Genomic DNA, 13,037 nt, shown 5'->3' with positions numbered 1-13,037 from the left:
AGTGAACTTCCGCGAAAAGGAACATATGGGGTGATCAATTCCGCCTGCGTCTTCCTGCAGTAGCACAGCTCCAGCTCCCAAGGCGCTCGCGTCTACCTCTAACTTAAACAGCAGCGCGAACTCCGGAGCGGCAAGCACAGGAGCACTGCACAACAAGGCTTTGACGCTTTCAAATGCATGTTGACAATCTTGTGTCCAAACAAACTGTCTTGCCGAACTGAGCAAACTTGTCAGGGGAGCTAAGACTGAAGAAAAATTACGGCAAAAGCTACGGTAGTAGCCAGCCATTCCAATAAACCTACGCAACTCGCGTTTGGTCGTAGGTGCGGGAAAATAGTCATAATCTTTGCATTAACAGGCCGTACTTTACCCTGACCAACCTGCTTCCCTAAGTAGGTGACAGTTGCTTTCCCAAACTCGCATTTGGCAAGGTTGACAGTTAGCGAAGCAGATGCTAATCGGTCAAACACCATTTGGAGGAGTTTTACATGTTCTGTCCAAGTACTGGAATATACCACCAATCACCAGATACGCATTGCAGTTCGGAACACCGGATAAAACACTATTTACCAACCTTTGAAAGGTGGCCGGAGCATTTCTCATCCCAAAAGCCAAGACTTGTACTGCAAAAAATCGTCAGGGGTCACAAATGCAGAGATTTACGAAGCACGGGACGTTAAGGGGACCTGCCAATAACCTTTCAACAGGTCGAGTTTACTTACATATCGAGTGGAGCCAATGTTGTCAATGCAGTCCTCCATCCTTGGGAGAGGGTAAGAGTCGGGGACAGTAACTGCATTGACCTTCCGAAAGTCCGTACAAAACCGGAGTGTTCCATCTGGCTTGGGCACCAACAAACACGGCGAACTCCAAGGACTTGAACTAGGGCGGGCCAACTGATTGTCCAAGAGATACTGTACCTCTTTTTTCATGGCCGCCCGTTTGGCAGCATTCACTCGATATGGGTGCTGCCGGATTGGGGCAGAGTTATTCACCTCTACATCGTGCTGTATCACTGATGTTTGTATAGGAGTGTCATTAAAGAGCATAGGATACTCTGTGATTAGTTTGACCATATCGGAACTGTGTTCTTTTGGCAAATGGTTAAGGTGGGAAGACAGATCCGCTAGTACTTCTGAATTTAGTAGCTTAGCGCACTGCTGTGGTGCGTTACGGAGCAGCAGACCGTCCTCATCCCCAGCCAGATCAGAAGTGACCACCGGGAACACCGAAGCTATAGCCAAGATCGGTAAAACATTATTCTCCTTCAGTTTTGGAGTTCTGGCATGGTACATCTTTAACATGTTAACGTGACACATTCGGGACTGACGTCTACGGTCAGGAGTGTGAATGATAGAGTCAGTATCACTTAACTTCTCTTCCACAGTGTAAGGACCTGAGAAGCGAGCAGACAGCGCAGAACCTTGAATAGGCAGCAAAACCAGCACCTGATCTCCGACACTAAAGGAGCGCACAACCGACTTCCGGTCATAACGCTTTTTCATAGTGCTCTGAGAAGTGGTAAGTGCTTCTTTTGCCATAGAGCAAGCCCGATGTAAGCGCTCTCGAAACTCACTTACATAGTCCAACACATTAGTGGACCTAACAGACGAGTCAGACATGATTTGTTCTTTAAGAACTTGCAGGGGCCCTCGTACTGTGTGACCGAAAACCAATTTGGCTGGGCTAAAGCCAAGTGACTCCTGCACAGTTTCTCTTAGGGCAAACAAAGCAAAAGGCACTCCTCGTCCCAGCTATTTCCAGTTTCCAGACAGTATTTTCGTAAAACTGATTTAAACGTCTGATGCCAGCGTTCGAGCGCACCTTGCGATTCGGGATGGTATGCGGAAGAGACCTGATGCTTTATTGCAAGGGAACTTAAAATCTGTTTAAATATCTTTGACAGAAAGTTAGATCCCTGATCGGTCTGAAGCGTCTTAGGGAAGCCAAAGGTTGAAAAGAACTTGGTTAAAGCCTTCACCACTGCTTTGGCAGTAATGGCACGGAGAGGAATCGCCTCCGGAAATCGTGTAGCTGCACACATGAGGGTAAGTAGAAATTTATTTCCGCTTTTACTTTTCGGTAACGGACCCACACAATCCGCTATCACTTGAGTGAATGGTTCACCCATAACAGGGATAGGACATAGAGGAGCAGGAGGAATTACCTGGTTGGGTTTTCCTGTCACCTGACAACTATGGCAGGTTCTGCAATATTCCGTAACCGTGGTCTTTAATTTGGGCCAGAAAAAATGTTGCAAAACCCGGTTATACGTTTTGGTTATTCCTAGGTGACCAGACCAAGGGTTCTCGTGTGCCAACGATAACACCTGCTGGCGATACGGTGTATTTGGTAACTATTTGAGTTACCACACCCCAATCCATGCCAGCGGCAACAGGTAATGACCATTTCCTCATCAACAGACCCTTTTCCACGAAATAAGCTACTGGCCTATCTTTCACAGCTTCAAGGGTGACAGCAGATTTAAAACACTGCTTGAGTGATGTATCCGTTTTCTGAGCGTCAATACGCTGCTCGCGTGTGACTGGCAGCTTCATCGAAAGCATCTCCCTTGACAAGTGTTTCTCCTTCACCTTTTTGGGCGATCTCTCGGGTACCGGAACATCGCTAGCGAACGGAGTGGCTAAGATAGAGTCTGACAAATTCACCTGCTCGCCCCATCACCCTGTGTGTTATTTCTCGAGGAAGTTTAACCGACATCAGCGGTTGTATTCCACAATTGAGAAGGAAGCTCTTGCCCTGGTCCTTGCGTTACAGCACTTTGACGTGTATATAGGCTCTTCTTTTCACTCCCTTGTGCAAACTGACCACAACCCACTAGTTTTTCTAAATCGCCTGTGAAACAGTAATCAGCCACTCATGCGATGGACCTTGTTTTTACAAGCTTATGATTTAGACATTCGTCATGTCCGTGGATGGGATAACATTGTTGCTGATGCGTTGTCCAGGACATACGAGTCTGACAATAAATAAGGTGGTATTTATTGTCTTAAGGGTGGGGTGTTATGTCCTGGTGTATTAAGTTATTGTTATGCTTAGAACTGCCTGGTATTTTGGCCCCGTGCTGCTGTGTTTTGTTATTGTGTTCCCCTATACAGGTGAAGGTGAGGATGCATCGTGGTTGCTGGGAAACCTGACCGGAGGATGCGGTGGAGATGGATGCATCAACAACTGTTGCGGGGGAGACACCTTGAAGGATGCGCCGACCGGAGGACATTGTGATCGTCGCATGGAAACCGCACGAGAGAATGCGGTTACCGGGGACACCGGCACCATCATGGAATGGCATCTTTTTAAATTAATGCGGAACTATATAAGCGCCACACACCGTCATCGTAAAGAGACCTGCGGACTCCATGCCACTCCGCTTCACTTTCAAGAAGGCCGCTCTATGCTAAATACTATTAACTGCATCCGATACGCAGACTATCATCGACCATAGACTAGATAATATTCCGTGTGCTTCGAATAACCATTGTCAACTGCTGAGAGGTGAAACCACCGTCTCTCTAGATTTTGGACACGCCAGATTAATCGATGAGAAACTTGCATACTCAACATATTAGTCTGAATACTTAGCAACATTCAGGCTTAACAATACTCTTGTAGATATTAATTTAAACTACTTTTCCTTTTCTAACTACTACTGTGGGCTCAACTCTTTCTGTGAAATCGTGATCGTGGCGGTCTAGTGTTACGACCCATTGATTCACTTTGTTGTCGAAACATTGGTGGAAATTCGGGACAAGTGCAGATATGAGCCACAACAGTTCTGGAACAAAGTTTGATGGCAAGCATTTCACCTCCAGAAGAAGAATATTGAGAGGAAAAAAACAAACAACAAACAATAACGGAAAGAGGTTGTAGTAAAAGCCTGGGAAAGCATCACAAAACCAGATTGCAAGCAAGGGATATTCTACCAAGTTCCAATGTTTTTGAATGTAAATTATTGACATTTTATCTGAACACCAAATGTATTCAGTGTATTGCAAAAACAAGGAAATTGGCATGACTGTTCTGATACTTTTGGAGGGGACTGTATATTGAGAAAAGAATGTGAGACAGATTAAAAATAGTAGTGAATAGTCTGTTGACCCACTGCTGTTCACACATCAGAGCTCCTCTAACTGTGTGTGACAGGATTTGTATAGAGGAAGGGGCTTTGCATACCTGTCCTGCCTCACTGCTCCACACACTTTAAGACCCCCAGTACTGATCAGTGACTGTCCAGTCCTTTCACAGACACTGACACAGGCAGCATTATGATGATGTCAAACATTCTTCTGCTGGTGATATTGGGACTCTGTACAGAGTGAGACAGATAGCTTGGGATTTTGGTGACATTTAAAATTTAATTTGCTTGCTTTTTACAATACAACTCTGTCACAACAGTGCCATGATTGCATATTTAATTATGTCAGGATTTAAACGAGTACAATACGATTTTTCATTGACCTACATTTCCTTGTTTTCCTTTTTAGAATCAATGGCAGAGGGCGGCACGGATGGTGCACTGCCGCCTCACAGCAAGGAGGTCCTGGGTTCGAATCCCCGTCGGCCGGGGCCTCTCTGTGCGGAGTTTGCATGTTCTCCCCGTGTCTGCGTGGGTTTCCTCCGGGTACTCCGGTTTCCTCCCACAGTCCAAAGACATGCATGTTAGGCTGATTGGAGAGTCTAAATTGCCCGTAGGTATGAGTGTGTGAATGGTGTGTGTGCCTTGCGATGGACTGGCGACCTGTCCAGGGTGTATTCCTGCCTTTCGCCCAATGTATGCTGGGATAGGCTCCAGCCCCCCTGCGACCCTGTTCAGGATAAGCGGGTTCAGATAATGGATGGATGGATGGACGGAATCAATGGCAGATATAGTTGTGACTCAGTCTCCATCAGCTCAGGCTGTTCAGCAGGGAGACACTGTCTCTATCAGCTGTACAGTCAGTCAGAGTGTTTACTACCACTCAAGCTATGGCCACTATCTGTACTGGTACCAGCAGAAAACTGGTCAGGCTCCTAAACTTCTGATTAAGTATGCCGCAACAGGCGAGTCTGGGATTCCTGATCGTTTCATTGGGAGTGGATCTGGGACTCAGTTTACGCTGAAAATCACTGGAGTCCAGGCTGAAGATGCAGGAGATTATTACTGTCAGAGTTTTCACTACCCCAACAGTAAAGATGTGTTCACACAGTGACACAGAGCCGTACTAAAACCTCCCTCAGTCAGACTGCACAGAGATTGCACTGCTGCAGCTGGGACCTACTGCAGGTGCTGAGAGGGGAGGCACTGATCTCTGACACCAATACTGCCAGCAGGGCTGTAGGGGGCCACAATGAGCTGCAGCCCTGAACACACACCTCTCTGTGCTGAAGAGGAGCTGCTCTGTGTCACATACAGAACCCATAGCAGAGCTGCTCCTGAACCACACACACTCCTGCACCACAACATCACAGACATCACACATTGTATCACACACACTCCTGTACCACAACATCACAGACATCACACAGTGTATCACCCACACTCCTGTACCACAACATCACAGACATCACAATAATAATCACCTGGGTGCTGGGGTTTCAAGTACATAATAAGTACAAATATCAGCGGTTTTGAGTCCAATACACACATCAGCATTCATGGCATTCAAGCTGTTGTGTTCAGATGCTATGCAAGTGACTCTCAGTTTAGCTGGACTGAATCACAGAATCAGATTTTTCTGTGATGTGATTTCTTACAAAGACCTGATTATAATTTTTGTAAAAATGGTCATTGCATGACTATGTCACACACACCGGGGAATTCAAAGCATTTTTCTGAAGTGATAAACAAACACAAACGTATCAAATAATATTATTATGTACCGCCTTTTTCAGATTACTTTGCACAAACCAGCATGAACATTAGAATATTCAGCATGAGAATATCAAATACTTTTAATTTAATTTAATTTAACTCAAGGAACGTGCACATGCATCCATTGTATTCCAGGCATGATTCAGTAATTGCTGTAACCAGAACAGAATGTGTGAATTCAGTGAACAAATGTTTTATTGTGGACCTTGAATTTTGTTTACATATCCCCATCTCTTATTCACACAGGATTAGAATGAATAAGTAATGCACCCACACTGGGATATGTCACCATGTTGAAGTGTTGAATGCATTGGTCCAAATCTGTTCACTTGTCATTCATTGTTTTCATCTCCAATCCCACCAAAGTTGGAACGCCCAGTTTGTGAACTACACCAAGCATGCTCAATACTGCCAGCGGAAGACTGGCGCTTCTCTTCCAAAAGTAACACCCAACGCCAGCCAGACACTTCTGTTCACACTGCAGGCACAAGCTGCACATCCACACAACAGGGGCAGAGAGCACGCCACAGGCACCCAGACGGCCAACAGGGGGCGCTCCAGCAATGAACACTGCTATCCCTGCTGACTGAATCCCTCCCATAACCCCCTTGGGCGACACAAAGCCAACATGGACCGACCCTGCAGGACTGCCAGTCACAGTCAGCCTGAGACCATGCTGCTCACTCACTGACTGCAAGTGGAGATTTTACTGAGTGATCTACCCAGCAGCCCATTTCAGTCTCAAGACTCTTTAGAACTTGTACTTCCATAATGCTTATCTCTACTGCATCTCTATGTGCTTCCATGTGGACATAAAGACTGTTAATGTACAGTGTTATTCATTGACATCTTTACTTTAGATCTGCCTCTTGGTGATCACCTCTCCTCTCTATTAGACCTCTCTGCTTGCACAATGAATGCCCTCTTTGCTGACATTGATGTATCAGAAGAAAGAGAATGAACAAAACCAAACCTCCAGACATGAAATCTCTAATCTGAGACTGATGCTGCAGCAGGTGTGAGGTACAGCCCCCTCCCTTTCTCACCTCACTACAGAAATGAGCCCTCCACCCTCTCATGTTCAAACAGCTCTCAGTGGTGGGTATTTTTGGCTGTGGGGTGAAACTCAGATTTGCATGTGCAGGAGGTGCAGGCTGGTTCTGCTGTCCCTCAGTGGGACTGACTCAATCTCAGAATAGAGCAGCACTGTGGCCAGGTGTCTGGGCCGTCCCCAGGGGGTTAGTGTGAGCTGAGCACACATCCTGCTGTACAGAACTGCTCTGAGCACGCTGCACACATCACTGCTCCTCTCAGCAGGCCTCCAGAGCTGGGACTGCCCCTCCTCAACTGATTCCAGATCAGTTCTTTCACACACAGTCTTATAACCTCCATCTAGTCTCTGTGTGAGAGCAATATAAACTGATTCCAGATCAGTTCCTTCACACACAGTCTCTTATCACCTCCATCTCGTGGAGTCCACTACGACCAGTAAAAACCCAATAACATTTAAACAATGCCTCAAGTTATGCATAAATAATATAAAAATCAAGGTTATAAGTACATAGCTGCCCCATATTCTTTGCCAAATTGCATTTCTATAGATTAGGTTCAATAGTAATTTTATTCGGAAAAATCAATAAAAGTAATTATCATACTCAGGTTGCATTTCTGTGTGGTTTGTCTGGAGACTTATGTCAGCAACACTCTACAGATCAGGCAATTATGAATTATATGAATAAATCTATTCTTATATCTATTCTTTGACAATTTACTTAAAGCTATCTATCATTATCATCACTTGTAAATGTGTGTGTGTTTTGCAAAAGTATTTCTAGTGGCAAGAATATAATTATGATTTAATCAAAGAAACGGCAGCCCAAAAACCACAGGACCATCAGAAGCACAAACATCTATTTTTATAACAAAAGCGAGAGACACAGTAGTTCTTCAAAGAGTCTTTATTATGTCAATGATATTGATCTAACAGCTATTCTCAAAACCACACAATCACAAATAAGAAGGCATATTTGTTGAAGAGCACAAGCAGAGCTCATGTCAGATATTAGCACTGAAAGCTCAGGCTGGGGGAAGGATTCACACACAGGCTCAGCTCAGTGTGACAGCAGTAAGGAGCAGAGAGGCTGAGGGCAGAACAGGGTAAAAACAGTGTGACCAGAGTGTGTGAGCTGGGCCTCCACCCGGCCTACTAAGAACAGTGGGCTCTCCTCAGTGTCTGAGGGGGGGCAGACAGGGAGCCCTTTGTGGCCTCACAGGTCAGTGACCCTGCCTTCACCCAGTCGTTATCACTGAGAGTCAGGGAGCTGCTCCAGCTGTACAGGCCGTCCTTCCCCAGGACCCCCACACTCCCGGCCACGCCCGAGCTCCTACTGGTACCGTCCACTTTCCAGCGCAGAGTCCAGTCTGAGGGGAAGCCCTTGTTGGCCAGACACACCAGTGTGGCCTTTCCCTGCTTCAGCTCCACACTGGAGGGGGGCAGGACTGTGAGGGTGGGAACTGTGTCACCTGGGAAACACAGAGACGTGAGGTCAGAGAGTGGACACACCCCCAAGTGTCAATCATTCTGTCATTACAATGACACATGACTGAGACACAGAGAATGTCAGGTGTTACTCATAGGCAGTGGCTGAAGATCATTTAGCCTGATTTGCTTCATCTTGTACAGCATAAAGCACATTGACATGTTTTAAGGTTCTATCTACTTGGATTCCATTATTGTCAGAACCTGTGACTGCACTGATCAATGAAAATTTCATCTCCACAACAAAACTGTTTCTTAGTAGTTACAGTTGCATTTTGCTCCACTTTTGCGCCTCAAAAGCGACGCAAATCTCTGTCCGATATTTTATTGCTATGTCCTTAGAATTATACTTTATGGTTAGAAAATGATTAGTTGATAATGGTATTATGCTCCGAAAACCTACAGAATAAGGTTAATTTGTGGTCCGTCTCATTTACAAAATAAATACGCGCTAAATACGAGAATAATATAATAGAAAATGTTTTTACATGATTAACCAATTCAGCAAAATTATTCAGTACATTGACATTTCTCGTTTTTTATGATTCAAACCAATGGTGTCGAGTATCTACGGAACGTTATGACACGAGCCTGGGACTACAGAACAGAAATGTGTCATGTAATAGACTTGTTATTCATCCAATAATACGGTCATATATTATAATTATAACATTATCAAAAATAAAGTCGAATATCATAAAACGATCGAATTTAATCAGCAATACAACCATAACGTGTAGCCAGCCAAGAACGGTCCTATTTTATTCAAGTATGTGAAATAAACTATTTGACTTCGGCATTTTAAGTTTTAGAATTCAAAATAGTCCGGTTATGATTGATAGGCTATATCATGACTTTCTATCATTTCATTTAATGTGACACAAATACCATCTGGCAGCACTTAAAACTGCTACAGAGCCGCTTTGATTCCACCGAATGAACCAATGCTATTTATTTAGTACTGCACGGAATAAAGTGAATTCAGGACCGTATTCTAAACATCAATGTGACAGCTAAAAACACTGTTTGAATCTAGTGGGCTAGTTTAAATTGCCAAGCTTATTAAAATAATTAAACCAACATCTAACGTCGTATATAAAAAAAATCCAGTGAAAATATCGATATGGACGACGCCTATCTGAAAGAGAGATTATTCAGTTTTGTTCCGCCACCGAAAGTGAACCCGAGTGAACAGACTCATTCACCAGCCGTACAAAAACCTCTTACTCGAAAGACACTGCCGTCCTATGCCTGTTCAAGTGCAACTTCACGCCGCTTTTCAAACGAGTCAATCATTTGCCTGTAAAAATGTGTAACATTTTCTTTGATTTTATGCATCATACGCAAATGTACTCTACTCTACAGAGCGTTTCTGTGGGCAAGATTTAAAATAATTTTAAATCAATGGCTAATCTTACAAGGATTCCTGTTATTTAATAATATATATTAAATATTTTTTCGAACATCGAAAAATGACAATATATTAAAAAAGAAAGCACAAACATCGATATGGATATATCTGAAATAGAAATTACTTACGTCCAACTGACAGTTTCGTTCCGCCACCGAAAGTGTTCCACAGTGATACAGACTCATCCACCAGCCGTACAAAAACCTCTCGCTCAAGAGTCACTGTCGTCCTAAGCATTTTTCTTTCTGACTTCACGCAGATTTTAAGTCAACCATTTATAATGTGTAACAGCATCCCCGAAGCTTTTTATGTAGACATATCCTACACACATGTATCCTACTCACTTGAGCTTTTCAAATTCATGTTTTTTGTTCTGTCTAGTTTCACGACGGAATAAGATGTAATAAGATAATGTGAAATATACAATGCTAGCAATTCGCAAAAACGTTCAGCGAAATTAATGTATAACAACTGATCGAATCTCCAACTATTTTTGCAGAAAATCTTGAAAAGTCTTATTGTGTAGCAACTTACTGCCGATTTCCAGTTTGGTCCCGCCACCGAAAGTCCACCACAGTGATTGAGTCTGATTAACTGACTGTACAAAAACCTGCCTCTTGTACAGATTGTTGATCCGACCCACTGTGTAGTGTTCGTAAGTCCCCTACAGGAGAATTTTGATACGACCATTACGATGGTATTCTGAAAGCCGAAACATTCATATTAAACATACCTAAACTCATATTTTGTGTATAATGCTGATTGTGACTGGGGTAGTAGTGCGAGATGAGCAGATTCACCTCCTCTTTGGACGTCATCATGGATTCCTGCTTTTGCCGCACCCCAGAGACATTCAGCATCATGGACAGCCACAGTGATAATTATTCATTTTTAATTTGTCTTTTTCTTAATCTTCAGACCTCATTTCGACAATGTAAAAAAGCAGTCTTGAGCCAATGGGCACTTGAACTTCATTTTGAATTGTGCTTTGAGCAGTTGCACTGTTTCTCCTGAGGTACTAACACTGATATGAAAGTGGAAGTTACCGTCTGGTGTTGAATCCTGGTGCTGACTGTGACCAGCAGCTCCACAGGCCAGTGTGTAAGTGGCCATAGTGCTGATCAGAAAGGGAGGCTTTCAGTGGGCTCAGCTGCTCCTGTCTCATCCTGCCAGAGAGACTCATCTGCAGGCTGCCTGCTTCCTGCCTGTGTCAACTGCACAAGATGCACAGGCCTCCAGCACAGTGGCTGTGCTGCTCAGTTTGTGCGCTGCAGTAAAGAAGTGATAACAACACACGCTATGTGGAGGATGTATGATTTTATGCACCATTCAGGAATGAGAGATAATTGTTTGCATTGAGGATCACATCTGAAATAACAGTTTTCATTCATGATGTTGGCATTCAAACATGATGTGCACCCCAAACAGCAGCACATGGGGAAAAATGCTGGACTGGTTTTTAAAGGTCTGAGATGACCGTTGTCCTTGACATTATAATTCCACTGAGGATGTCCTGGGATATATCAAACAATGATGTAGGTCTTCATCCCAAACTGGAGCAAAGGTGGAAACAGAATAGATTGGATTATTAAAATCTGTTCAAAGTAACTGTTTTCCTTGATGTAATAACATAGCAATAAGACAATTCTACATTCAGTCCAGATTTCCAATTGTTAAATCAAAGATACTCACTCTTCCATTCATTTCAAATGGAGACTCTATCCTGTATTCATTCAACATCGTTATCTTTGATATTAAAGATAAAATAATGTTTAATAAAATATGAATGAGTAAAATAATGATTCGTCCCACATTGAGGTCCCCAGGCTGTGGGCAGTGGCCCTTTTATCTGGCGGTGGGGAGCCTCTAAGTGCTGCTGGAGTCACTCCTGGAGGACAGCTGCTCCCAGGTGTTGAGTAACTGGTGTAATCACAGAGCTCTGACTGGGCTGCTCCCTGGTGTTGAGTAACTGGTGTAATCACTGAGCTCTGACTGGGCTGCTCCCTGGTGTTGAGTAACTGGTGTAATCACAGAGTTCTGTCTGGGCTGCTCCCTGGTGTAATTACAGGATGCTGTTCATCCTGCTCCCAATCACTGAATAACTGCTGGAATTACAGGATGCTGTTCATCCTGCTCCCAATCACTGAATAACTGCTGGAATTACAGGATGCTTTCCAGCCTGCTCCACTCTGGCCTGCGTCTGCTGTCCATGGTCCTGCAGACACGGGGAACTGGGAGAGGTCACAGGTCACAAGAGAGAGAAAAGAGAGCACAGCTGGGCGGGGCATCCAGTCCCTGCATCACAATTGGTCAAAATAGCAGTGAACAGTGCACATGTCCCAGCCCTCTATAGACCCACTGCTGTTCACACATCAGAGCTCCTCTAACTGTGTGTGACAGGATTTGTATAGAGGAAGGGGCTTTGCATACCTGTCCTGCCTCACTGCTCCACACACTTTAAGACCCCCAGTACTGATCAGTGACTGTCCAGTCCTTTCACAGACACTGACACAGGCAGCATTATGATGATGTCAGTCTTTCTCCTGCTGGTGATGTTGGGACTGTTTGTACATGGTGAGAATGAATTGATCCATTTTTTATTTTAGTTACATTCCAGTTTTTCTTTGTTGACTTTTGAAAACACAACTGTTTTAACAGCAGTTAAATTCTTGTCAAATTTACCAGAATATTGCACCTTGTTTGATAATATTATTGTCTATTGATATCCATTTCCTTGTTTTCCTTTTCAGAATCAATGGCAGATATAGTTGTGACTCAGTCTCCATCAGCTCAGGCTGTTCAGCAGGGAGACACTGTCTCTATCAGCTGTACAGTCAGTCAGAGTGTATACATTGACGATCGCCTCCACTGGTACCTGCAGAAACCTGGTCAGGCTCCTAAACTTCTTATTAAGTTTGCCACAACACGCGAGTCTGGGATTCCTGATCGTTTCAGTGGGAGTGGATCTGGGACTCAGTTTACACTGAAAATCACTGGAGTCCAGGCTGAAGATGCAGGAGATTATTACTGTCAGAGTTACCACTACATCAACAGTAAAAGTGTATTCACACAGTGATACAGAGCCGTACAAAAACCTTCCTCTGTCAGACTGCACAGAGACTGCACTGCTGCAGCTGGGACCTACTGCAGGTGCTGAGGGGGGAGGCACTGACCCGAGACACTGAGGGCCTCTGCTCTAAAACACTGAACTACATTGT

At 44.2% G+C, this 13,037-nt stretch overlaps 1 long non-coding RNA gene and 1 gene segment (V, D, J or C); one reads left to right on the top strand and one right to left on the bottom strand.

Moving 5' to 3' along the window:
* Positions 1–951: 951 nt before the first annotated feature.
* On the top strand, positions 952–2,528 carry LOC133114997 (uncharacterized). Its single transcript, XR_009705593.1, has 4 exons — positions 952–1,249; positions 1,388–1,521; positions 1,907–2,048; positions 2,291–2,528. It is a non-coding gene; the product is annotated as an uncharacterized LOC133114997 (long non-coding RNA).
* A 5,401-nt stretch (positions 2,529–7,929) lies between these two features.
* On the bottom strand, positions 7,930–10,316 carry LOC133114988 (Ig kappa-b4 chain C region-like). The segment is given in 2 exon segments: positions 7,930–8,392; positions 9,948–10,316. Coding segments are annotated over 2 exon segments (426 nt in total).
* Positions 10,317–13,037: the final 2,721 nt, after the last annotated feature.

Source organism: Conger conger, chromosome 16 (genome assembly GCF_963514075.1).
Source record: "Conger conger chromosome 16, fConCon1.1, whole genome shotgun sequence".
NCBI lineage: Eukaryota > Metazoa > Chordata > Actinopteri > Anguilliformes > Congridae > Conger > Conger conger.
Note: the sequence above shows the minus strand (reverse complement) of the source record. Positions and strands in the feature narration are given on the sequence as shown.